General features: G+C 38.2%; 1 protein-coding gene across 28 annotated transcripts in view; it reads right to left on the minus strand.

Annotated features, from left to right (window-relative positions):
* Positions 1–25932, minus strand: part of RIMS2 (regulating synaptic membrane exocytosis 2) — a 349035-nt gene that overhangs the window by 168495 nt on the left and 154608 nt on the right. For 16 of the 28 annotated variants that reach the window (XM_083516453.1, XM_083516452.1, XM_083516464.1 and 13 more), the window contains 6 exons: positions 10540–10604; positions 8763–8882; positions 7161–7260; positions 5918–6041; positions 3741–3787; positions 2333–2445 (listed from right to left, as the gene is read on the minus strand). In XM_083516453.1, coding sequence (XP_083372579.1) covers positions 2333–2445; positions 3741–3787; positions 5918–6041; positions 7161–7260; positions 8763–8882; positions 10540–10604 — 569 coding nt within the window. Of the gene's footprint in view, positions 1–2332; positions 2446–3740; positions 3788–5917; positions 6042–7160; positions 7261–8762; positions 8883–10216; positions 10426–10539; positions 10605–25932 lie in introns of all 28 variants that reach the window. The other 12 variants (XM_083516456.1, XM_083516462.1, XM_083516445.1 and 9 more) reach the window with 1 other exon arrangement.

Below are 25932 nucleotides of genomic sequence, written 5' to 3' on the forward strand. Positions count from 1 at the left end.
GGAGGAAAAGCAAAGTTTAGTCCAGATACTATGCTCAGGTGAAGGTCTGGTGCAAGCCCCAGCAATGACAGGATGTTATACCTGCACAAAAGGTGATACAAAACACTCACAGTAAAGTTAGTGTGGAGGCCCAGATGACTCTCCTACCTCCTCTCCCACTGTCCTCAAAGTCACAATGGGTAAATAGGATTTTAAGTGAATCAGCAGCAACTCATGGCACACCAGCTGATCACCCCCCAGCTAGGGATCACAGTACACATATCAAGAAGCATGGACAAGTGTTATATTAAATTTTCCATGTTTAGAAAATTATAAGCACAGAAGGGGAAACCTAGTGATGGAACGCATTGTACAAAAATGGGATCACTTTAACAAGAAGTCAGCAGCCAGACAAAACATATATTGTAAATGAATCACACTTATAGTTAACAGGTACTAAACGTATCGAAATAATTTAGAGATAAACGACAACAGGAACCTCAGCCCTACTTTTGCAAACAGTACTGAAAAGACAAGGCACCCAACAGCGATAAGCAAGAGAAGGAGGATCACTAGTGAGAGAAACTATGCAAAACAACATGACTTCTACACACCCTCCATCCATTATTTTCCTTGCGAAAAAACACATGAGTGTGTGCACTCAAATATCCATAACTCACCCATTTTGGGAACTGAAATACAACTATCCTTCAAAATCTGAACTTTTCCAAAATTTGTATTGTACTTCTCTAACCAACATGTACAAAAATGCATATGTTAGGTAAAGGTGTGCAGAACGTGCATACATTAGTTAAAATAAACAAAAATGCATTATTTGGGGGAAAGTTCCTTTAGAAATCTATTTATTAGCCAAAACTGGATAAAGAATGTGTGTACAGGAGAAAATCACACTAAGATGCTGCCAAATTTTCATGAGGATTTAAAAAAATCAATGATAACAAATTGCTGCAGAGAGACTTGAATTTAAGACTGAAAAATGAGAAACCAAGAGAAACAAACATTTGCAGATTTGTCTATCCCAGGGGATAAAAATGGACGTGAACAATAGTCTACTGTTTCCTAATGTAGGGTAAGTGCAGCTTCTCCCTCCAGAGAATTAGGTATTGTTCATGTTTTTACAATCTGATTCCTATGTCTATTGAGGACTACAATCCATCATGTCAGACCAAAGGGAAAAGTAAGCTATGCTACTACAAGCTACTTCCAAGAGAAATCAGAGTCCTTGTTCTCGTTCTGTCACAGTAAAACTCTAGTGGTTTCAATATAAGCAGTGTGGGAAAACACATGGGAAATTATTACTATTATTATTATTGAACAAGAAAATCTCAGTCCCTGCCAAAGTTTCCCATTCTTCAGCAAATCCCAATGTTATTTGTCAGAATAAGTTCCCGGTGGACTGCACATCCTGCTGCCAAAGAAATTGCCTTCCAATTTCCCTATATTTTGTGTATTCTCTTGACATAAATACATTCTGTATTCATTCTCTACCTACTACCACTTAAACATCAGCTCTTACGAAATTGCTGATCATCATGCTCACACTTTTCAAACTAATATCACTCATTAATATTATGAATTGTTTTACTGGAAGCACTGGTGTAGATTTCAAATGTACACACTTTTGAAAATCACTTTTGCGCTTCCAAGGAAAAAGAATAGGTTCACAGTCGCCAAAATGCTTTGTTCTCTGTGTGAAATCTTGTGCCACAGTGATAATTAGTAGAATGAATATGATCAAGAACTAGTGGATAGATTCTCAGACTAGCTCAGGAAGGGGTTGTGGAAGCTTGTGCTTCAGTTCTTTCAAATTATTTAAGACATGAATAATTTTTCAGTCCCATACATGGGACTCTACATTTTCCTTGAATATGTTTTATAGAATCTGTTATGAATAGCTGTAGCCAACTGTGCATATTCATGATTTACATATGGCAATGAAAAATATAATTCTACAAACTGAAAATATTAGATATAAATATCCTGAATACAGGAGGAGATTGTAATTACAGGCAATTACAGGCAACTCCGATTTTGAATATATTTGATGCGTGCACAACTGTGCACCATGTTCAGCACCAGAAGAGGGTGGAACAGGGCCAGGAACAAAACAGGGTGGGGTGGCCTTACGCATGCTCCACCAATGCACACAATGGCTTGGAACATAACCCCCGCGTAAATGGGGGTTGCCTGTAATTCATGTTGAGAAATAGCTGAATAAAAGAATTAAGGGTAGTAACAACTTCAGTATATAGTTACCTGGCATTTTCCATTAACAATACTTTATTACAAGCAACAAAGTAAATAAGAACAAACTGAACAAATGTTTACATACTGAAAGTTGTCCAGATAAGAACTGTGGAACATCCCTCAACATGCCTGGACTCATGGGAGAAGTGACTGAAATAGAAGGCCGGTCCATTTTTTGAGATTCAAACGAACTAGAACCTGAAAGTATAATTTATTTTACTTTATTAAACATATTCTGATTATATAAACATTAAGAGAAGGATCATTTGAACAAAAATACACGAATACACAGTGTGTTGAAAAGGTAACAGATAATCTTAAAACTTGATTTAATCGCTAAATATGAACATGATGAACGAAACAATGGGTATAATTTAGCCAAAGCTAAGCACTTAAAGATCCATTATATTAATGGAAACTTAAACATATGCTTGAATCACTGGGATTGGATCAAAATCAAATGCTCTGTATCTTGAGGACTGCAGCTCAATTGCTATCACCTATATTAAAAACACTGCAAAACAAGAACTTGTTTTTGAATATTTGGGTTTGGCAGGATAAAGTCTCCTCAAATAAATTGTTTGCTTGTTATATTATTTTTAGAGTAAGTCAAGGAAATAACATTTTTCATCTTGAAAAAAATATTTTTGGTTACAAGCTTTATTTCTCCAGTAAGAAGATGCTATAGGGGTCTTAAAATCATTATGGTTTTTACATCCAACAATAAATTAATGGCTGATACAATTAATTATGGGTTGTATCCAATGTTGTACAACTGGAAGTCCGATCATGCCTCCAGATGGTCAGGGGGACGAAACGAGCATTGTGGGCTATATCTTCCGGGGATGGAGTGGGAGGGAATTAAATCCAAATGGTGTGGAAGAATCTGCCCTATTTGGGATGATTCCCCCAACCAACACTAAAGTGAAGAAGAAAACAGCATCTCAGTCTTACACAGCTGTGCAGATGAATCTGCCAAAACTTAAGGTTTTGAGCTGTCACTCCGACATTGCTGTTGGCATGCTCTATTCTTGATACCTGGCATATACCAACACATTAATAAGATCCGTAAAGGCCAAATATTCAATCACTTTAAAATATTTGTATGGTGTAGTATTTTCTCTAAAATATAAAAATACTGATTTTAAATATTGAACATAATGAAATGCATTTTATTTAATAAGGCTGCAGCACACAGCATTAACAAAAAAAGCAGGAAATTGAAGTTAGGATTGACATCAATTCTATTTTTACCCACTAGGTTGTTCTTCCCTTTTTAATAAAAAGAAGAGTGAATTTATAAAAGAATGCCAACCCTAGCATTAGATTTCCTGACTTCTGATAGTTTATTATTGAAGAATGATAGAAAACATAGATAAGACACATAGAAGAGCGATACCTATACAGATACAGACAAAGAGGCAAAATTTAGAATGAACACAAACATCTTTTCAATTTCCAGCTTGCGTTCAATCCAGAAAAATGAAACTTACTGGACTCCAACTGTGCATGCGTACTGTCAGGTATTCTGGGAATATCTCTGCAATTATGAAAAACAAATCATGTTTATACTTTATCTATGTCCTATAGGGTTACTTAGCACAAAACAATATGGAACTGGAAGATAGAATATTACACTGCAAAATCACAGAAAATATACTGTTGCTTTTTCTATAAATATATAAATATTTCCATAGATGTACAGATGTAGTTGTAAGTGTGATAGAGATAGTTGTATAACATAAAAACTAACAAGAGTATCTTGGAAAGTTATTTATTTATTTATTTATTTATTTATTGTCTACCCTTCACAAGCAGATGCCATGGTAAACTACAATAATTTAAAATTCAAAACAGTCAAAATGAATTACAGTCACAAGAATAGTGTACAACTGATGAACATGCCAACAAAACATGTCAACGTGTCAACAAAACATGTCCAAGCAAACCATCTAAGTTGGATATTTTCTAACAATGGCATCCAAATCAGATCAGAAGTGAGAAGCATTTTTTGTTCTGGTAAACCAAACCACCTCTCACCTCTTCAGCTCTCTCTACAGCCATATGGAATGACTGACACACACACACACACACACACAATGTGCACAAATTCTATTCATTTCAATAAGACACAACTCTGCTTAGATTTTATTTATTGACTTAGTTCCATAAAGAATTACATCTAGAGTTATTTAGCTTTTGAATGTGACTCCTAGCTCTGCAATTTGAAGGGTCTGGTTTACATGTAACAACAAGAAACTATGGTTTCATTAAGAGAACAAGCTTATAAAAGATTCTTGACTACATCTTTCCAATCCCCTCTGGTGAACAAAGCAGGATATCAAACCATGGTTTCCACTCTGCTTGGGGCTTTCAGAATGCTCCCTGTTGTTGCCACTGCCACCAGACCAGGGGAAGGGGAAGAAGGCGGGATGGTGGCCCAGGCAGATGGCACAAGCGAGCAGACTGGTGGAGCAGGCAGGCAGGCAGGCAGTTCAGGCCAACCTTCCTACACTCCCACTATTGTAATTGTTGTTGTTGCTACCACTGTTGTGGGGATGGGAATGAAGAGGATAAAGACTTTTGTCCTTCCCTGTTGTTCCCTTTATTCCCCTCCTCCTACCAATGGTAGAAGGACAGGGGGTTGGGGGAGCTGTGACGAGATGAGGAGCAAGGTATAAAAGAAAGGGAGGTGGTTGGCAATGGGCTGGTGTGGTGGCAGGAAGTGGCTGCTGGCAGCACAAGCTCTAATCTATAGCTTTAGGCTTACAAATGAATCAAACGAGGGACTATTTGCTTTTTAAACTTAAACCAAAAGGGGGAATTTGGGTTTGAATTCCAAGAGCTTATTCTTAGGAAAATCATTAAACTCATCTGTGAGTTTAAACTCATGTGGGAATAACTAGTGGGATGAGAAATTGATTTTATTTATTTGTTTAAAATGTATAGTTCATTTTTATACTATTAAACTATCCTCAGAGTGACTAAAAAAACCCAAACAATTAGATACTCTAAAACTAATAATACAAAACTAGAGCCGCCATTCAGAATAAATACCGACAGAGTCACATGGAGATTAAAAGCCGTTGATGTTCATTAAAAGTTTGGGTAAACAGGACAGACTTAGCATAGTACTGGAATGATTATGATACAGTAATGTCATCAGACCAGACTTCTCTGGATTCCAAATTCCAAAACTGAACCGTCACAGAGGCCCTCTCTCCAAAAACCATCTGCATAGCCTCCAAAGATGGAGAAATATGGCCTTAGAAGATTTTGTTAATCAGAAGTCATGTTTGTGTGGAACATGAAGGGCTTCAATCTCAGTCAAAAGCAGCACTTTCAACTCTGCCCAGAAATAAATTGAAAACTAATGCAGATCTTTCAATATTGGCAAGATATGATAAATTCTAGTTAAATAAATCTGACAGATAACTTTTGAACTAGCTGATATTCCCAAGCACTTCAAGAATAGCCCTCACATAGAACAAACTGATGTAATCTAGAAAGGTACTAAAGCAAGAAGGAGGAGGCAAGCTGAGATTAAAGAAGCTGATTCGTTACAGAACATTCAAATGTACAGAAACAAAGCTGTGAAATTCAGTTTGGAGCCTAATTTTGTCATGCCTGTGTATATTCTAAACAATTCATGAAGGGAACCTGTACTTACCCAATTGGCCTTGAAACTACAAGTTCCACTTGTGGCTCTGGTTTGGATTCTAGAATGATGTTGTACACTTCTTCAAATGTGGCTCCTTGTAAAAGCCTTCCATTCCATTCTAACACTTCATCACCTGCAATGGTAGCCATAAGAGTTTGTTTCAGAAGGAAAACTTGGCTGTAGGTTGTGTTCTTGCTGAATTGCTCACGTTTGACTCTTTTTTAATCTAGAAAAGGTTTTTTAAAGTTATGTATCAGCCCTAACATTAACTAATAATAACAGAAATATAATTCAACCCAAATATGAATTCCTTCTAAGAGAATATATTATTCTACAGGAGAATGTATGTGAAGAAACACAGTTTTCCTATTGATGTAAATTAACAGAATAGCGTCAAAATAGAACAGCTGCTCCATTGGTTCCCTTCGTATTGTTCACCTTCTCTTATATTCTACAGAATAATCCAACTGAATTTGAAGGCATCCATTTCTAGATTTTTCAAAAATGAACACACTGAGATAATAAGCCATCTGCATGTTAAACAGAGATGTAACAATCCTGTACCTGTGGGTAAGACCATCAAGTTGGGAGCATAGTTTAAGCAAGCTCCACTTTAGGCTGAGAACTAGAAACAGTATGTATGCTATCTTCAAACAAAGGAAAAACTGTAATTGGGTCCCCCTAACAAAAGAGCGGGAATCCTTGGCATATGACTTACATGGTCTATATATGAGGTACTTTCAATCTGTTTTAGTATTTTGACTTTTGTAATAAAAAAGGGTTGTTAAAGTAGAGTTGTAATGTTTTCTTGATTTTCTTGCTTTATCTTTTGTAAACCACTATGAGGTTTTTTTAAAAAACAATCAAGCAGTATGTAAATTTTATGAAATTAAATAAATAAATAATATTACATCCCTGGGGGAAAGAAAGCAACAGAATAGAAATTGGTATAAATTAACATAATAAAAAATGTAAGTAAGCTATGCCACAGAAGCAGAATAACTCAAAGAATGGATAATCTCAGCTCTTCCAAAGGAATATAAGGTTTGATTTTTTTTAAAAAAAATGTTTAAAATACAACCACAACTTTTAACCCTCAAATAAAATATAAGAATTAGAATAGAAGAAGAGATTAACAGTGTTCTCAACAGCATAGAAGTAAATCACTGCATTTAAATCACACAATGCACCAAAAAACAATCATTATTGACACTGTCCAGTTACATAATTCAGCTGAATGTTCCTCTCATACCTGGCCTAAGGTGTCCCACTGTATCAGCTAAACTTCCTTTTTTTACTTTGGTGATAAATGCACATAGCCGACCTGATTCAGTCATTTTTCCTCCTACAACCTGTTTGGAAGAAAGAGTGAGGGTGGGGGACACAGCAATTATTCATTCACTCAATTTCTAGCCCATTCTTCCTCTCAAGTGAGCCCTGCAAAGCAAAACACTTTTATAAAAAATTTAACGCATTTTAAAAATCTGAAAAAACATTAAAACAATCAAATATATTCACTGCTAAGAATTTCAAGAAATAACTCCAAGTGCCCTAACTCACAACCTTCTAAGTTCTTCTAAAAACACACTATGGTCAATTGTATAGAATGTCACTAAAGGGAACCAACAGGTTACAGCCCACCTTCTTTCTCCTAATAAAGGTAATCAAAAGGCTGTTTTGGTGCTAAAACTGAGTCTGAAACCAGACCTATTTCCACCAGGCGCCTGCCCGCAGCTGCCTGGCTCCTACACTCTTGATAACCCAGGAAAGGCTGCACCCTGACTCTTGAAAGACAGTGGGCATAACTGCCTTAAAGAGTAGGAAGGAACTCTTCAGGCCCGACGGAGTGCACCTCACAACTATGGGTAATAAGCAATGGTTGGCATGGCCTTTTGGAATGGCTGTCAGACTATGAGGGGCCTTTTCAGGTGTAAGTAGTCTTGGCGGCAAGACTGTGATTTTGTGGTCTCAGGTGGCGGTTTCAGGCCTTGGGTGGAATCCTTTAGTCTATCTTCTCTAAATGGGGAGGAGGTGAAGCGGTAGCCCATGCCCCCCCCCTGCGGCGGCGATCCCAGGGTTCCCTGTTAAAGGGGTTGTTTTGAGGGGAGTCATTGGCCATACATCAATAGGTTGTCAGTGGTTTCCCCTGCGTTGCAGCAAAATGGGGAGCGGGCTTTGTGCTTAAACATACGTTTTCCAAAGTCAGCCCAATCCCCACACATTTTGGATAACCTTGTTGTTCCCCAGATCCCCGGCTGGGGACTGGGAGGGATAAACGCCCAATGCCTAAGCCTACATCTGAATCTTTAATAAAGTTGTGGCCAATTTTAATCCCATAACCCGTTGTCATGAGTTATTATTCCACTAGGGAGTCACCTGGGGTTGGGGGGGGGGTTCCTCCACCTGTTCACACAAAGAGTGAGGTGTTATATCTATCCCCTCCTACTTGATTCTGCCAGCCATGATGAGTAGGGATCAAGAGGGCACATAGTTAGCCTCGTTGCTGCAGGTGTCCTGTCCATTTTCTCAAGCAGCAACAACTCAATCTGACCCCACAAACTATAAGAAGATATGGACCTCCAATAGATCTGCATAAATTCTAGCATAAAGTTTGATATAGATCCAAGTGATTTTGCCCTCAAATTGCTTTGCATATCGCACACAGCAAGCTATTGACTGAACTATTTTTAATAATACCAGATACCATAGTCATGCAATTTCATTGAAATTGATGTTGCCCAAGATTTTGGTAATGTATGAAAAGGTCTGTAAAATGTAGGTTTCTTGCATCAGAACTATACCTTTAACCACTAGGATTCAACTGATAAATATATTTAAAAGCTCAGTTACCAACCTTCAATCCAAGCATTGCTCCAGAATCTCTAGGCACACTTCCATCTTTTAGTCGCTTGTTTAACAAAATCCGACCAATTAAACGGTCTCCATCTTTGGATGGTTGCCAGGTTACAGGATGCTATAGTAATATAGTTAACAGAGAGGGAAATCAATAGAATTCAGTCTCTGAAAAAGTCTCAGTATCAACTTCATTCCCATTTGCCAGTTTTAAGCATTGTGAAATGGCTATGATTACACCACTACTGGTTTTATATTTATATGTAAAGAATTGGAACTGATATCAACCTATTAGGTCATCCAGTTACTCCTTAAACATTTTACATGATTTAATTCCAAATGTGTCTACACCAAAGCTCTACTCTAAAGCAATTTATCAATTAAGACAAAACATTATGGATTACTTTTCTAGATGTCACATTCCTTTTGTATCTATTCAAAATATTATATTTAAACTACAGTATGGATTGTGGATTAAATCTTAATTAGAGGGATTGAATTAAAATTTAATTCAACTAAGATAGTCCAAAAGTGTTTCATTACATTTCTTTTATTTTATATTTTTGTTATACTGTATTTAACAGCCTAAATCTAGGCACCCTTACCTGAAATAATTCCCATCATAATTTTAGCAAAACTTTCTTCCAACTGCAGGTACCTAAGTTCACAGTCTAGTATCAATTTAAGTTTAAGAATGCACAGTAATTTCATTATTAAATACTTCATTTACCACACACACTTTGCTTTATATTGTATGGTAACTTAAATATATATTTTAGCACCTTTGGTAAGTGTAATCATAGCAATTTTTCACAGCTGTGCATCAGTTTCATGCCCTCACACATGCAGAAATCAGCATGCACAAAAATTATCCCTCATTAAATTTAATAACACTAAAAAGCCTCAAATAAAAGGTGAAAACAACAACCAAAAACACAAAGCAGATGGCAAGGACAAATACTACCCCATGATGCACAAAAATGACATGGCAACAAAACAAATGAACAAACATGACATCGAAAGGGAAAAAAGAAAAACAACTTTTCTGTGTAAACTTATGTAATTTTGTCCCCACCCATTTTTTCCAACCTGGGAATTAAACTATTAATTTAATTTCAGCCCCAGGGGCATTTAGCAGTAATCAAACATGCCAATCCAGAGGAGATCTCCTTTTTTAAAATCACTTTTCTGGTTTAAGGTGATGATCACCAAATACTATTATGTGACCATAAAAGTGATGTTTATTTTTAGTGCCTGAATAATGTTTTCTCCTTATGCTTCAAGATGTAGAAACAAGAGAGCAATCCAGTGTTTGTGGTTTTGTTTTTCTTTTCTGCACCTGAAGAAATGTTAGATTAGACCTGCCTTATTATTACTGATCTGGTTTAATGAGTGACAGAGAGCAAACAAAGACCAAATGAGCAGATTAAAATGCAGGCACCACAAAGCCAGTACCTTTTCACTATGGCTATGCTCCTCATTTAGAGTCGTGCTACTACAGGTGTCTACCCCAGAGTCTTTAATCTGAGGCTCAGACCATTCCAAGTCCTCTTCCAAAGAGTGGCCACCAAAATACACCATTTTCTTTTGTCTTTCAGATAAGGTGTTAGAGTCCGACAAAACTGCCTGCTCACTAGTTTTTCTTTTTCCCCTTTGACTGTCCCCTACAGGTGTGGGATAAAAAGGATACAAAAAAGAAAACATGCAGAGATGTAAATAAAACAAAGGAAACATGAAATGGTAAAGGAAACTGAATGGTAAGGCTCCACATGTCTCACCAAAGACATTGGGGATGCCTCACTGCTATGCCAAGACGTATGGTCCCAGTTGTAATCCATGTCTCCTGTGAGGATCAGACAGACAAGATAGTGCAGTAACGGAAAAGTGAAAGAAAGGACAGACAGATATAATAGACTTTGCATTTGTGTATCATCCTGCCTTTAGAGGTTTTGGCTCACTACCGTATTTTCTAGAAAAAAGCAGAAATTCCAAAAGAATGAAGCTTATAAAGTGTGGAAGACAGTGAGCGAGAGTGTGCTTGCACATTATCTAGATACATGGCATGTCAACGTGAAAGATTTGGTGTTTCTAACATCACTTTACATCCCAAATTTCACAAACGTGTATGAGAATATTAGAAACATTATGAACGGGGGCGACGACTTAGGGCTGATATCATAGAACATTGTAAGTTTTCCATTTATTTCAAAAGGGCTTACACCCAGGTGTATGTGCTTAGGATCAGGATATTTGGCTGTGCTCTTAGATAATTAAATTGGAAATAAGCTCCACTGAAATCGCTGGGATGTAGACAGTAGAATGAAACAGGCTGCTGCCAATATAGGTTCATGACACAATTGGTTAGCACAATGCTTATTTATTTTATTTACCGGTATATTAGTGACAAACCAATACAGCAATGCAGCTGTGTTAGGGTGGAACATTGGATTTTCTGCCACATACACAGCCCCACTAGAAGGTGTGGGGCAGTTTCTTTACCTATTTTGTTGCACCAGCACCAGGCTGGCACAGAATATCAGATTCCTCTCCCAGATAAGGTCCAGGCCTACTCTGTCCTCAAAATGTTCTGCCACAATTTTAGCAGGTGAATCAGGGGCCACCTACAGAGCCAGCAGAGGAATATCTCCACCAAACCCTAACCCCCAGAAGCAGTGTGGATAGATTAGTATTAGTCTGCCCTTCAGCGGAGATGTATATCAACTTTGTTAACACTGAACTAGAAAATAGCCTTAGAAGAAACTTTTTAAAAGTCATGTTCAAACTTTTTCCCCCTAAGAGCAATAATATAATACTAAATATAAACAACTACAATGAGGGGTTTAGAAATCTGCTTGGTTGAGAATGTGCTGTATAAAATATGGCTTCTAACATCTGACAGATTCACAGAAACTTTAGTTTATCAACAGTTACATTAGAATAAACGGCAAGTTTACAGCTTTCATGGTTGCCAAAGCAAACCCGAAAATAAGTAGACAGCTTTTGCAAATTTATTTAAATTATAATAATAGTGCCATGGTGGTAGGGCAAGTGGGCTCATGCAAGGGACTCTCTTTACTTTGTACAAGTCTTATTCTACTGTACACCCCACCCCATGTAAGCAAAATTACCTGCTTCAGTTCAGAAGACATATATTTCAAATTTTGGTTAAAAACATCTTTCAGGTGATGCAACAAAAATTAGGTCATAAAATGTGCAATGAATCTTTCCAAAAGCCACATTTTAGTTTAGCAGTAGTGGAATTTAGGGACTTTTTAAAAGTGCAGATATCTAAACCCCTTAACTATAACAATACATCTAAATAATGTAATGCTATGCTACATCCCACTATGCTGCCAAAATGTTTTCAAAATGTTGACATACCTGCCAAAAAATGATAGACTGTTAAGAAAGAGTACAAAATAATCCTAGAATTAAATTTTGTTAAACTGAACATCAGCATTCATATGCTAAATTATTAAAATTATAAAACTGTTTTTAATCTAGAACAATATTTTTAAAAAACTATGTAAATATTATTTTATTAAGACAGTGACATAATTCAATGCATTCTTTCATGTTTTGTTCCTCTTCTCCTTCACCTTTGTATGGATGCAGCAAGCTCTAAGTAAGGGATGGGGATAAACATGTGGAGGGAGCTGGAACAAAGAGGGGGGAAATAGGAAGGAGCAGGAGACATTTTTAGACCTAGCACTTTGACAACAAAAACATCAAATGTTCTTGTATGTGTCAAAGGTCACTTCCCTCTGCAAAAGATCCAACATATTTTCTGCCGTGTTCAACAGGGCTATAACCCTGCATTCTAGGAGATTTAGCTGTTCAGGTACATTTGAGACCTGTAATAAAATGTAGTAAGCAGTGCTCCTGTTTGCAATTCCAGTCTGTGTAATACTCCTTTCCACCACCCACCATTCCCACCCACCCCATCACTTAGCCAACACTGCTGCTCCATTGCATTGGGCTCTTTTGGATCCCTACCCCTATATTTTCACTTCTATCAACTTCCTGGCTCTCTCAAACCTGCTGATACCTTCCTCTTCTCCATGGGTGGTGCCCTTTCAGCTGCATAAGGATTCACACTTGGGGAATAAGTTTGCTTTTAGTATGTAGGAAAGTACTAAGCACTTCACCACCATGCCTACACTTCTCAGAAATACAGAATGCTACTCTAAAGTGTGATTTCTGGGACATTAAACCTTCTGAATTTAATTCAGTTCTAAAAATCCTGTGATGGTAGTCAGAGGTAAGAAAGGAAAGATTTTCACTTCCCTGTAAGTTCTATCCTCACCCCTAAACAATTTTCTGCTCTAACTTTAATGCTAGAGGGGAAGCTTGAAGACACTGATGACAACTCAATAGTCTTCAATTCTTAATTGTGCACAGGATTGTGGTTATGTGGACTGAAAGTTGTGAAGAATTCACACACAGAGGATTCAGAGCAAGGACCTTAAAATTGGCAGTTCAAATATGCAACAAAGAAAAATGAAGAATAATTTGGCTTCAAAGATACAAGGCAATAAGGGTGAAGTTCTACTAAAAGGGGAAAGACAACTTGAAACCCAGCCAGACAGGCAGGGTATAAATATAAATAATAAAATTATTATTATTAAAGAAAACTGCTTTATTGTGAATAAAATCCTGTATTTGTATACATAGGACTAAACTAGGTGTGACACTAAATGCATCACTTGCAGTTACATTTTCTTTTTACACTAATAGAAAGCCGGAGAGCCCCCAATTTAATCAGGATCCTGTCACATGAGGAAAGGACCTTCATACTTTCCTCCATTTCCACAATCCTGGCAAAAATTGCCCCTCAGAGAACAGTAACTAAAAACCATGTTCTGCAGCCCTAACAAAAATCAGAGCCCCCACACCTTACACACACACACCCTTGCAGATGATGGATTTGGTGTCCTGTCCAGTTTAATTCAGAAACTTATTTTTAGCTAGTACAGAAGACAATCATCTGAAGATTACTGAACACAAATAATTGGTTGAATGGGGAATACCTGACTAGGTAGAAGTACACAGATCTCAGGATTGTAGTTGATTTACAAGCTGAACATGAGTCAGCAAAGTGATACAGCTGCAAAAACAGGCTAATGTGATTTTAGACTGCATTAAATAGACCCATATTTTCCAAGTCAAAGAAGTACTGTAATAGTTACACTTTATTCAAGCACTAGTGAAACTTCATCTGAAATATTGTATTCATTTTCAGTTGTTGCACCTTAGCAAGGACATAGACAAATTGGAATGAGTTGAGAGGAAGGCAATGAAGATGGTCAGTAGAAAGAAAGAAACAAATGTTCGTTTGTGGATACGGCTCATGGTTAGTGAGAAAAGAGCTTAATCACAAATATGGGTTCAGACAACATGTTAAACCAAACCTTAGCTTAACTCAGGGTGGTGGACAAATAAAAAAGACCAGGGACAAACAAAGCAGCAGTGAGTTCCTCTTCAGGAACTTGCACATTCATGTGGTCCCAGTAAGCCACAATTTGGTTTACCATGTGAAGTTCATTGATTAAATAAAACTGAAAAAAGAAAACCTAATACTTTCTATAAAACTAGTTGTAAATCCCAAATATTTACAAATTTCTTAAAGGTATATATATATATATATATTTAATTATCCTGCAGGGAAGCCTGAATAATAGGTACCAAACAATAATACCAGTGTCATTGACACATATGAGTTAATGGTCTGGTTCGCACACAACTCTAAACCATGGCTTATTAAATCATGCTTTGTTAATCCGAATCCTGTCTAGTAACTTAATTATGGTTTGTTTACTGTCAACAAACCACAATCTGAAGCCATGGTTATGAACAGTTCAGCTGGGTAAAAACAAAGGATTTCATCAGACATCTAAAACGCAGAATAGTAGGCACTAATCTAATCTAACCGCCGTAGAGACAGAGTTCCATAATGCTAGGGCAACCACAAAGAAGGCCTTGCTGCTGGTAACCACACTCTGAATTGTGTGCAAACCAGTCTAATATGGCTGGATCTTGTTTATTTCATAACATAGACTTTCTAATTTACTAACCTTTTCCCATGAGTCTGACTAGAATAGATAGCATAAGAATTACAGCAGTTATACAAAATATTAGTCCACTCACATAAAGGTAACTGAATTATTTACTACAGTTGAAAATTAATTCATGTAGCTAACTTTATCATTATCAAAGACATTATGGTTTCTCTGCTTCTGAAACATTTACTAAAGAAAAGGAATTCCATCTTTTTTCTGTTGTCAGCAAGGGGGTGCATTATGCTTTCAATCTGCCCATCATTTAAAGGATTTACAAATTAGCAGACAGCAAAATTCCCTGTTCAGGTAGGAGAAGCTGAAGTCAAGCAACTAGCATGGATAGCAGTGGGGAAGGTCCCATTTATCCTTCCCTTATCCCCATCCAAACTCCCAAAATGGGAGTGATAAATTATCACTGATAATCCGTCACCTGGAAAAAATGCTAATACCAGCCAGCCATGCTTCTTCACAAATGTTTTGGTCAGGAGTGGAGGCCCAGAAGCAAACACTATTTCTACTGGTCAAAGATGTTCATAAGAAGATGGCAGGCAGCAGAAAAGCAGAAAGACTGCCTGGACTGCCCCAGAGCAATGACTTGTTCTGTTCAGACTGAGAAAGCAGTCAAGAATAAACTTTACTGGGCCAGACTGATACCATGTGTAACCTGATTCCTGCAGGGATAAAAGCTCCAGCGCTATTCCCATCTCCTGCATTGATGTACCACAATTGTACTACAACTGTGGTCAGGCCAGCAACTGCATGGATAGTTGGTGGAGGAGGTAGGTGGAAAGATAGTAAGATACTATTTGAATGGGGATCCAAGAAGTTTGGGGTGATTATCTATTACACATGTTCACAGGAGCTTAAAAGGATTGTTTTCTAAATCTACAATCTGTAATGCCTATCTATTGTCAAAACATTACCTCAAACCATATTAAACCATAATATGTCCTTAAGACTTTTGTAATACTACATTAAATCTTAAAAATAACCAGAAAAGAAAACCAAAAGTTATACACCAAGATAGGTTTAATAAAATGAGATAGTGCTTACATGGAAGTGTTTGCAAGTACAAGAGCATCATCTCTAGAATCAATTCTCATCTGTAACTTAATAGGCTGCCTGTTCATTGTAACTGAAGATCATCAAGATGTTTATTGATTTAAATCATGTTTCCCACTCTTGTCCTTTTCCCAATCACACTTAGTGATTTTTGCAACCAAAACCAGAGGATAATTGATCTCAGAACTTGGCTTGTAGTATGAGGTAACCAGCCAACAAATCAAACAACTTCAAAGTTGATCAATGAAACAAACAATTATATACTTTCTAAAAATCAGTATAAACATTTAATATATATTTTTAAAGCAGATTCAGCTTTAAGCAAAATATTAAATATAAATAGTTCAACAATTTCAGATTGGAAATTACAGCAGCCATTTGCTGCAAGGACTTTAATGGGAAGAATATACAATTTATATGACCAAACATACATGCAGGTCTGTGTGATTTTCCTCCATGGCCCCCCTCCCCCCAATGAAAAGCTGCCTCACTCAGTTGTCAGTCTGAGCAAAGAAAAGCCGCATGGGTAATGGTTTATTTCTTAACCCTTTCCTGTTGTTCTTTAATACATGGTAGAATAGATATTGGTATTCAGAATCTTTTCCCCATGGGAGAAAAAGTGGCTTGGGACAATTATTTTGACCTAAAAAAATGATGAGAGGGAAGAATTGAGAAGCAGCTTATTGCTTAGAGTTTGTTCTGGGCAAACTGGAAGCTTAATTTAGGCACCTTTTGGTTACAAAGCACAAGGAGGAAAATGGTATGGAATTCTAGATCTACTCTGACTTTTAGTGGCAACTACTGTGAAGCACGGGCATTTATATTCTGATTTTCCTGTTTTTGATTTCCAAACTAATACAGTAAGTGACATGTAATTCTAAAATTTTGCCTTGCAGACCAGGAGACAATACAGCTGCGATGGCATGTATATATGTCTACACAAGAGTAGTACCGTAGTTCATCGCACAAAGATGCCATTTTTTAGCATATTCCTCCAGTAAAATAGGGACATTCTGTTCTAATACAGTGTCATCACCCCACCCCCTATATACGTGCACTGCTGATGGAATACGGGAAAAGTGAAGGGCTGCCTGAGCTGCCCCAATGGCTATTACCAAGACGAGTATGTAGTAATACAATACAGGCAAATGTCTTGGCTATATGCAGGAGCCTTAGAATATATATGGTAAAACCATGAGGCTTCCATCAGTTTGCCTTGGGCGTCAGAGGATGCACCCACAGCGGATGTTTACAAGGCACCACACCAGCAATATAGTCTCTACGGTCAGTGGCTATGACTTCCAAAGGACCCCGTGTGCCTGTGTGATCCAGGTACCTGCTGCCATCATCCACCACGGTAGCCGGATGCATTTAGCGCTACCAGCTGGCAGATCTGAGGAGCACAGCAGCAGGAATCTGGCACCTTGCCCCCTCCCCACCCCTCAGGTCCCGCTGTGCCACTGTGTGGGGCCAGGCTGCCTCCTCCTCCTCCCCACTCCCTTTCCCCACTTGCAGAATTTGGGACTCTGCATGACACAGTGAGAAACTGTGATGGCTTGAGGGGTTTTGTGACTGTCTCAGCATTTTCAGGGCAGTTGGAGACTACGTAATCACAATCCCGGCTACAAATGGCACACTAAGACAACGCTTCTCTTTGAGAGCTCACTGTGATATGCAAACTAGACTAATGTGTCACAAACTGGGTTGTGCTGAACAAGTCCAAAGAGGGGAAGTATTAATTGTGATGGAAGGTGCAGGAGGGTATTCAGTACTACAGTGTTCATTACAATTGTCTGTTGCTTAACATACCCACCAACTTAAGTCTAGAAAGCCACTAAAATAACCTTCAAATTTTCAAAAACCTTCAGATTTTTCAAAAAAGTGTCTGATTTCATAATTAATGTTCTACCAGTGGCAGCAATTATATTAATGTGTTCTAAGCTAGCAGGAGCCATAGGAAGCATTATACGACTAACAGCACGTTGTTAAACAAAATGCCCATTATCCATCAGTTTAATTTCCTCCATGTAGCAACTCTTATGCTCTATTTTCTTCTCCTGTGGTTTCAAAATTAGTCACATTAAATATTGACAAGAATTCTATCATAAAAAATTAAAGTCCATCAACTGAAATAACAATATTAAGCATCTAGCTAGGAATTCATTTATTTATAAATTACTTTAAATATTTGTATCTAATCTATCAATACACAGGACTGGAAACCTTGTATTAATGAGCCTGTACGAGTAGAAAAAAAACCCTATTAAATTATTCCCAAGGCTTCCCAAGGTTAATCAAGAAAAATGGTTACGGACCTATGCACAGTGCAGCCATGTGGTGTGTGAGCAAGCAATAAATAAATAAATAAATAAATAAGTACACGCACAACTTTAGGTTGCATAAAATTAGGCCATGCATTGGGCATGCATCCATGTGATCAACCAGCCTGTCTGCTGGTTGATGAGTTGTCTCTCATTAGCTGGAGTTCACCACTGCTGAGGTTCCCAATGGTGTGAACCACTTATGGAGTACCTCCCCTGACTACTGGTAGTGGGCGACATAGATAATCAGTCCCTGAGTTAGGCTTACAACCAAAAATCACCATCCTCCAAAATCTCTGCCCCCTCTTCTAAGGATCCATCTTGATGCTTACTCTGCTGAAGGAAAGTTGTGACAAAAGGAAATGCCAAGATTACAGTAATTAGCGTTATAAGGTGGGTGAGAAGCTTACTTGAAGACTGTGGTGGAGGTGTCAGCAAGCTGGCCCCTTATATGCCCCTGGGGTAGAACTGACTTCCAAAGTCGTCTTCTATCAGGTCTACTCCAGAAGCCACATCCCCTGGGAGCCTAGCTGATTGACTCCCAGATCCATGGCTTGGGTTAGCATTATGCCCATAACTCAGCTCCTGATTTGTCTTGATCCTGACAAACCACAAGCTGTAAGCTTGCCATGATTTGGTTTGGTTTAGTGTTGTGCGTGAACAGGACTATTAATTTCAACAGTTAATGTTCCTACTCCTACAGTAGGAAACTTAGGAACTGGCTTTCATATCAGTCTAACCAAATCTGAGGGGGGAAGATGGATCCAGAGAAATCTGTACCACCGACAGTACATGTTTATAAACCTAGATGCCTAAATATTTAATGTAGTGCGCCGTCACTGGGGAAAATAATAAAATGATGGTGGCCTATTATCATGAAGTAGTCAGAAAATGTATGAACTCCAAGATTATGTCTGGGGTCAGAAATATACAAGTTAAGAGTAGAACATGGATACTCAAGGTAGCTATAAATTATAAATTCTCTGGAAAACAGGAGCTACCATTCTAGCATTTAACATGTTTCTGTATTACATGTGAATCAATGCAAGGCATGGTTGACACGTAAAAATTGAGGCTATGATTCTGAAATGGGTTTGCAAACCATGATTATGAGGGAACCTAGTTTGTATTAGCCATTGTTAGCATGAGTGCACATAGAAAGGCAAGTGGAAATCACCCTGGATGTGGAAAAGAGGGAGTACTTCTACCTAATCCTCCCTACCAGGTTTGCAGATAGATTGCAGTTCATTACATTCTGGCCCACAGTCTACATACGAAAACAATTTCATACTCTTCCACTATCCACAATGCTTGGGTGTTCACAGTATAAGTTTTTAGCAATACAGGTAGATAGTTTAAAAGAGAAAACATTTTAGGCAGTAAAACAAAGGTGCAGTATTATTCCACGAGCATCTGAGGGGAAGGAACTAATTCAGATACAGGGCATCTACCTCTACAGCTTGATCTGCATTTAATTAGATAATAAACTGCATTGAGTTGAGGGTATATTGGAATAGCTTCATTGTTTTCCTTGGGCTGAATATTATTTCCACTATATAGTGTTTAATATTGAACAGATTTCATTCAGTTCTCTCACTTTGGAGAGTAACCTGTTATTCCGTAAGAATATGTGAAACGTTCAAAAATTAAGACAATGGCAGAACACCATTGTTTTGCAGAAACAAACAATCCACAGAGATCATGAGAGAGAAGAATTAAGCCCAGTTTAGTAACATCTGCTTTGGTTTTATCTAGATAATTAAACACACTCATAAAACCTGTTGACTGAGAATACTCCATAGTGGTCAGCACTTTAAAACCAAATTAAACAGTACTGCAACCTGTTAAGTTTGTTCAGGCCATGTTAGTGATGGTTTTTTCATCTGAGTTTCCAAATAACAATAACAGTTTTACAAAGAATGGAGAGTTTGTCTTTGGACGTGGTGCTTCTCTTTTCAAGAAAATTATTGCCTAAAGCAAAATTATTTCATTTCCATTTTTGCCTCCACATTAACTTTATCAATATAAAACTGCAATATAAAACCATATGAAATAAAATGTAAAGATTCAGCTTGTCACTTCAGAAAATTAAGCTTGTTAAAATCAAGCTCACAATCTGCTTGTAACTTTCCCTGAACAAGCCTAATTGAAAATAGGAACTACAATACTGCCGACACTGCTCTTGAGAAACTTCTATTTCTTTCATCATGATTTACATAAGATGTACTCCCATAGTAAATTAGACCATATATTGTCTTACTATATTAACCCCCCCCCCACACACATATTTTCTATTTCAAATGTCAGCTAGTATCCCACTTAAATGAGTGGGACTAAGCTGAAAGTGAAGTATCATTCATATGTTCATTTAAATAACAATTAATCCACCATATAATTGAAAAATGTATGTGCATAAAATAATCTCCTATTATTTTCTGCCAGTTGTCCTGTCCCTTTCAATAAGAAAATGGTTAAATTCTAAATATAAAAAAATTATCATCAATCTATTACTTCAAAACATCCCCATAAAGTTAGGCAATCTTTACTCAAAGTGACATAGAATAAAGATATTCCAACCTGGATGGCATTTAAACACAAATCTGCATTATTTCTTCCTTCTTCCTTTTAAAGATTATATTCTCAGACATCCTTGCCACCAGTTTCCATAAATAACTGTGTAATAACAGTTAATATTCTTCCTTGCTCTGTATTCTGCAGTAACACACTGTGCTAGATCCTGTTCTGATTTCACATTCTTCATATAAAACAGAGTTTTTTCCCAAGGTTAATCAGGGGGTGGAACTAAGGATTAGATGCTTCATTCACTGATCCATGCCATCCATTTTGCTTCATTAATTCTAGAAGCTAGTGCTTCTAATTCCACCTCCAGTGATGTTGCCGAAAGTTGAAATTTATGCTAAGTTGAAATTTGCTCAAACATACAACTTATGGAAAGTTCATCTTCCTTTTTAGGTCAAAATTTAAATACTGCTTTTTCTCAGTCTGTGTTACCTTTAATAAAGTGCTACTTGAAAATGGCAGTACTGTAAACTGCCTTGCTTCAGTGACATTTTAAATTCCTATGCCTAAGCCAAGCTTACAGCCACTCCACAAGTTCAAGTGCTCTGATTCAGCAAGCTCCTATTCTCTCATCCTCAAACCTCTATTTTCAGGACAGAACTACTAATACTGACCTCCTTTACTAGAGGGTTGTTGTAAGGATAACTTTGCGAACTATTTTGAACACTTTAACACACTGTGCAACTGCTAAGTACAATTGCTAGTCACACAGGGTTTTGTTGATTCGCCCCATGTCAAAGAGCAAATTGGGAAAGTTGTAAAGCCAGGACTCATGGCAAGTCCAAAGGTGAGAATGCCCCGAGATTGTGGCAACAAGTCCCACCCCCCACCATGTAACTTTCTGTCTCTCTTATATCTAACACACCTCTCGTTTAGCACTAATGATGACATGAGCATGATGCTTGCAGGAATCAGGCTGACCATGTGCCCTCCTGATCCTCCCCCAGTGATTAAGACCTCATTACAAAAGTGGGAGAGGTCCACGGCACTGAAGGAAGCAGTAGTGCACTCTCTCATTAGGTGGCAACTACCACCTAGTTGCTACTATTCATTTTGGGGGCAGGCTGATTGACTGTGTACTGGCCTATCAACTGTAGACATACTTGGATGAGATAGATTGTGAGTCCCTTCTTCATGTGCCCCCTTCACGAGACATCCAGAGGATGGCAACATGTGAATGGGCCTTTTCTACAGTGGAATGCTCATCCCAGGGAGGTTTGTCTGACACTTTCATTACATATCTTTAGGCACCAGGCAACTCAGCAAAGGGGTGGGGTATAAGAGAAGAAGAAGAAGAAGAAGAAGAAGAAGAAGAAGAAGAAGAAGAAGAAGAGGAGGAGGAGGAGGAGGAGGAGGAGGAGGAGGAGGAGGAATGGCTTCTGGCTTGCTTGCATGCCTGCTTGATTATCATTTTTGGGAGAGAGATGGTAGGACTGGTTTGCTGTTGATTCTCCTTGATCCCTCAGCAGCATTTGAGACCATTGACCACTGAATCATCCTGGAATGATCTGTGGGTTTCCACTCCTACCCTCCAGGGTTGCTTCCAGATAATAGCACTGAGGGATCACTGCTTGGATCCCCAGGACTTTTTATCTTCCATGTTGGTCAACATCTATATTGGGGTTGGGGAGAAAGCTCCAGCCCATTGGCCCAACATAGTCTGATAGGCCTTCTCATTTGGGGAAACCATGTCCACTTACCCTGTACCTGGTACCATACATAGCCTCAGGTGTGGGTAAAGGTAGGACTTCAATGGAACAATTGGGAGCTTAAAATGACCTCTGGTTGCTCCTTTGCTGAAACAAGGTGTGCTAAAGGAAGTGAAAGCAGTTTCTATACAATGAAAATCACATCTCCCTCCAGGCGCTGCTCCTTTATACATAGATGAAAAGCAGATGTTTAAAGGAGCAGCACAAAGCACTTGCAAAGGCCTCTGGCTCTTTTGGTCCCTTACAGCCATAACATTATATGATTCAAACAGCCCCACACTGCTCCTTTAAACGCCTGGAAATAAGAAGTTCTGATGTCAAGTAACTGACAGGTAAGTGGGGTTGTCCACTGGTCAAATTTGGTGTGTTGAGGTGGAGACATAAGGAATTTAGAGCCATTTTTTTATTTGTCTAGCCCTTTGGAAAGGGATTCAGGCACTGTAGATTTTAAAAGTGTCATTTTAATTATTGTTTGAAGATATAGCCTTATCAGATTTATGCTGTTATTCAGTCTGGACACAGTAAGGAAGGGAGGATATAAATTAAATAAACAGATAAATAATATGACTGCTGTTGTTAATGACCACTGCTTATCTTATACATATACATTTGAGCTTCATGTTGAAAAGTAATACTGTAACCCTGTTCTCCATTTCAAAATCAGGAGAGACTGAACATGCAGAGTTGGAGCAGGACTTATGCCCACAGGCCACACCTCTGATCTCCACACATTCAACCCCAGGCAAGAATGGGCTGTTCATATGATGGAGAAATGTGATCATACCACAAATACAGGGTTTTTGCTTGTATCCAATATAGTGCTAAGTAACCATCCCATCAGTGCAACGACTTCCACTTGCTCAATGGAACTTTCTCTCATCCCCCCCCCCCGCCTCCACAATCTGTTTTGGGGGTTTCCCCAACCCTTGAGCAGATATGGAGAGGGTTTAAGACATGTATGCTGGTGGCGAACTCCACTGCAGAAGTGGAAATCCTTGCACTGATGGGATAGTTACTTACACACAATGGCTTTTATCTGAAGTAGTGCTAAGAGGCCATTTCGTTGAATGAACAGCTGGGGAACAGGCAGCAGGCAGAATCCTGCTCCTGTTCCACCTCCACATATGAAGAGTTTGGATTTGATATCCTGCTTTATCACTACCCGAAGGTGTCTCAAAGCGGCTAACATTCTCCTTTCCCTTCCTCCCCCACAACAAACACTCTGTGAGGTGAGTGGGGCTGAGAGACTTCAGAGAAGTATGACTAGCCCAAGGTCACCCAGCAGCTGCATGTGGAGGAGCAGGGACACGAACCCAGTTCACCAGATTACAAGTCTACCACTCTTAACCACTACACCACACTGGCTTCTAAAGTAGAGAACAGAATTTATACCTCTTGTATTTTGTGTCCTTCCAGCTCCAATGTTTATGATTCCCCTGTACTGTATATCAGTGTATATACATCTGCCATCCACAGTAACTATGTATACACAGCTGTCAGATGAGAGAACACTCCATTAATCTGATGAAGTGGGCTTCAGTCCACAAAAGGTGATGCCTGAGTAGATGAGTACATCTTTAAGGTGCCAGAAGACTCTGTTGTTATCATTAGGGCTCAGAGGTAGAGCACCTGCTTTATACATGAAAGGCACCTGGTTCAATCTCTGACATCTCTAGGTAGGGCTAGAAATGTCCCCTGTCTGAAACCCTGGAGAGCCACTGCCAGTCAGCTCAGCCAATATTGAGCTAGATGGATCAACAGTCTGACCAGGATAAGGCAGCTTCTAATGTCATTGTTTAAATTTTAATTTTTGTTCCAGAAGCAGTAAACATACAGCAAAGAAGATCGTGCACACAACATATACTATTCTTTTTAATCCAAATGAAAGCATATACTGTAAGCAAGAGGACAGGACACACCTAGATAGCTGGTGCTTCTTTAATGCCTGGAGCCTGAGAGTTGCCTCCAATCTGCAGAAAATGACAATCTGGCCTTAGTTGGAAAATATGGATGAATGGAGACTTAAGCTACAAGCAAGCACAATCTGTGAGACTGTATAATGTGTTTACTATTTATGTGGCACAGAAATTAAGTTGCCTTAATTGACATATTGCTTTTTGTTATGTGTGTGAATTTCTAAAGCCTGTAAAGTATGTCTTAAACTGAAGGTTTTTTGATCCTAGAATTATATCTAGCACTGTATTGCACTTAGCTGCCAAAATGGCAAATAGATTTTGTTTTAATGAGATGTTGTACGGAAGTTCTTCCTTTTTTTGTTACTGACAGTTTTTTTATATAAAAAAGGACCATAGAGCATTGTGATGAAAACTGCAGTATGACTGTAGTTCATATTATATAACTGATGTCCACATATTCTCCAATTTCCAAGTAAACAGATTATATAACTAGAGCCCTCAAAGAGAATCATAATCTAAATGTTCACTAAGGCATCAAATGTAAATCTCAAAATATTTTAAATTAAATGTCTGTTAACAATATATTTATATTACAAATATGTGACAAAGCAGAGGGCAATGAAATCATAGCTAAATTTTCACCCTCATATATTCACTTACTCCATCTTTTATCACCGCAAATTTTTCTAAAATGAAATCCTGACATTAATGTACATTAGTTAGGTCAGGTTTCCAAGTGAAATGAAATTAAGAACATTATATAAATGATAACAATCTATACCCTCTGGAGTAATCTATACAGGTTTAGACAAACATGAGATCAGTGTTGTAATCCATTTGTTGTTGAGAATGAATGAATATGAAACAGCTGTTTTTGCAGCAGGGAACAAAAAAAAGCCCTGATTCATACATTAACTAGGGATGAATGGACCTGTCAATTTCCAGTCCGTGTGAATTTCACATGTGTTAATTTATAATGCATTCTGCCTCCCCCTTCTTATTTATCCTGGCTCTGGAACCGTTAGCAATCCGAATCCGATCAGCCACAGACATCAAGGGAGTGGAAATAAAAGGCATAACCTATAAATTAGGGCTCTTTGCAGATAACCTAATGGTCACAACACCAGACCCCATAAGCACAGCAACCTCCTTAATCAGAGAACACATTTGCAATGGTGTCGGGCCTACAGGTAAATTTTACAAAGTCAGAAGCTATGTGCTTCAACACCCCTCCTCACACCCAAAAAGAACTCACTAAGGTCACCAAAATAAAACTTTGCCACACCAAATTCAGATACCTAGGGGTACATATAACCAAAAACCTCAATAAATTGTACCTCCATAACTACAAGCCTCTGTGACGACAAATTAACCAAGACCTAAAGATATGGAACAACATGAATTTCACTCTCTCAGACAAAATAGCCATGATCAAAATGATCACCCGCCCAAAACTAACCTACCTATTTCAAACCCTCCCAATCTGGATTCCCCCAACCCAACTCTGCAGATGGCAGAGAAAAC

Source organism: Podarcis liolepis, assembly GCF_965112155.1.
Source record: "Podarcis liolepis genome assembly, chromosome: 8".
Lineage (NCBI taxonomy): Eukaryota > Metazoa > Chordata > Lepidosauria > Squamata > Lacertidae > Podarcis > Podarcis liolepis.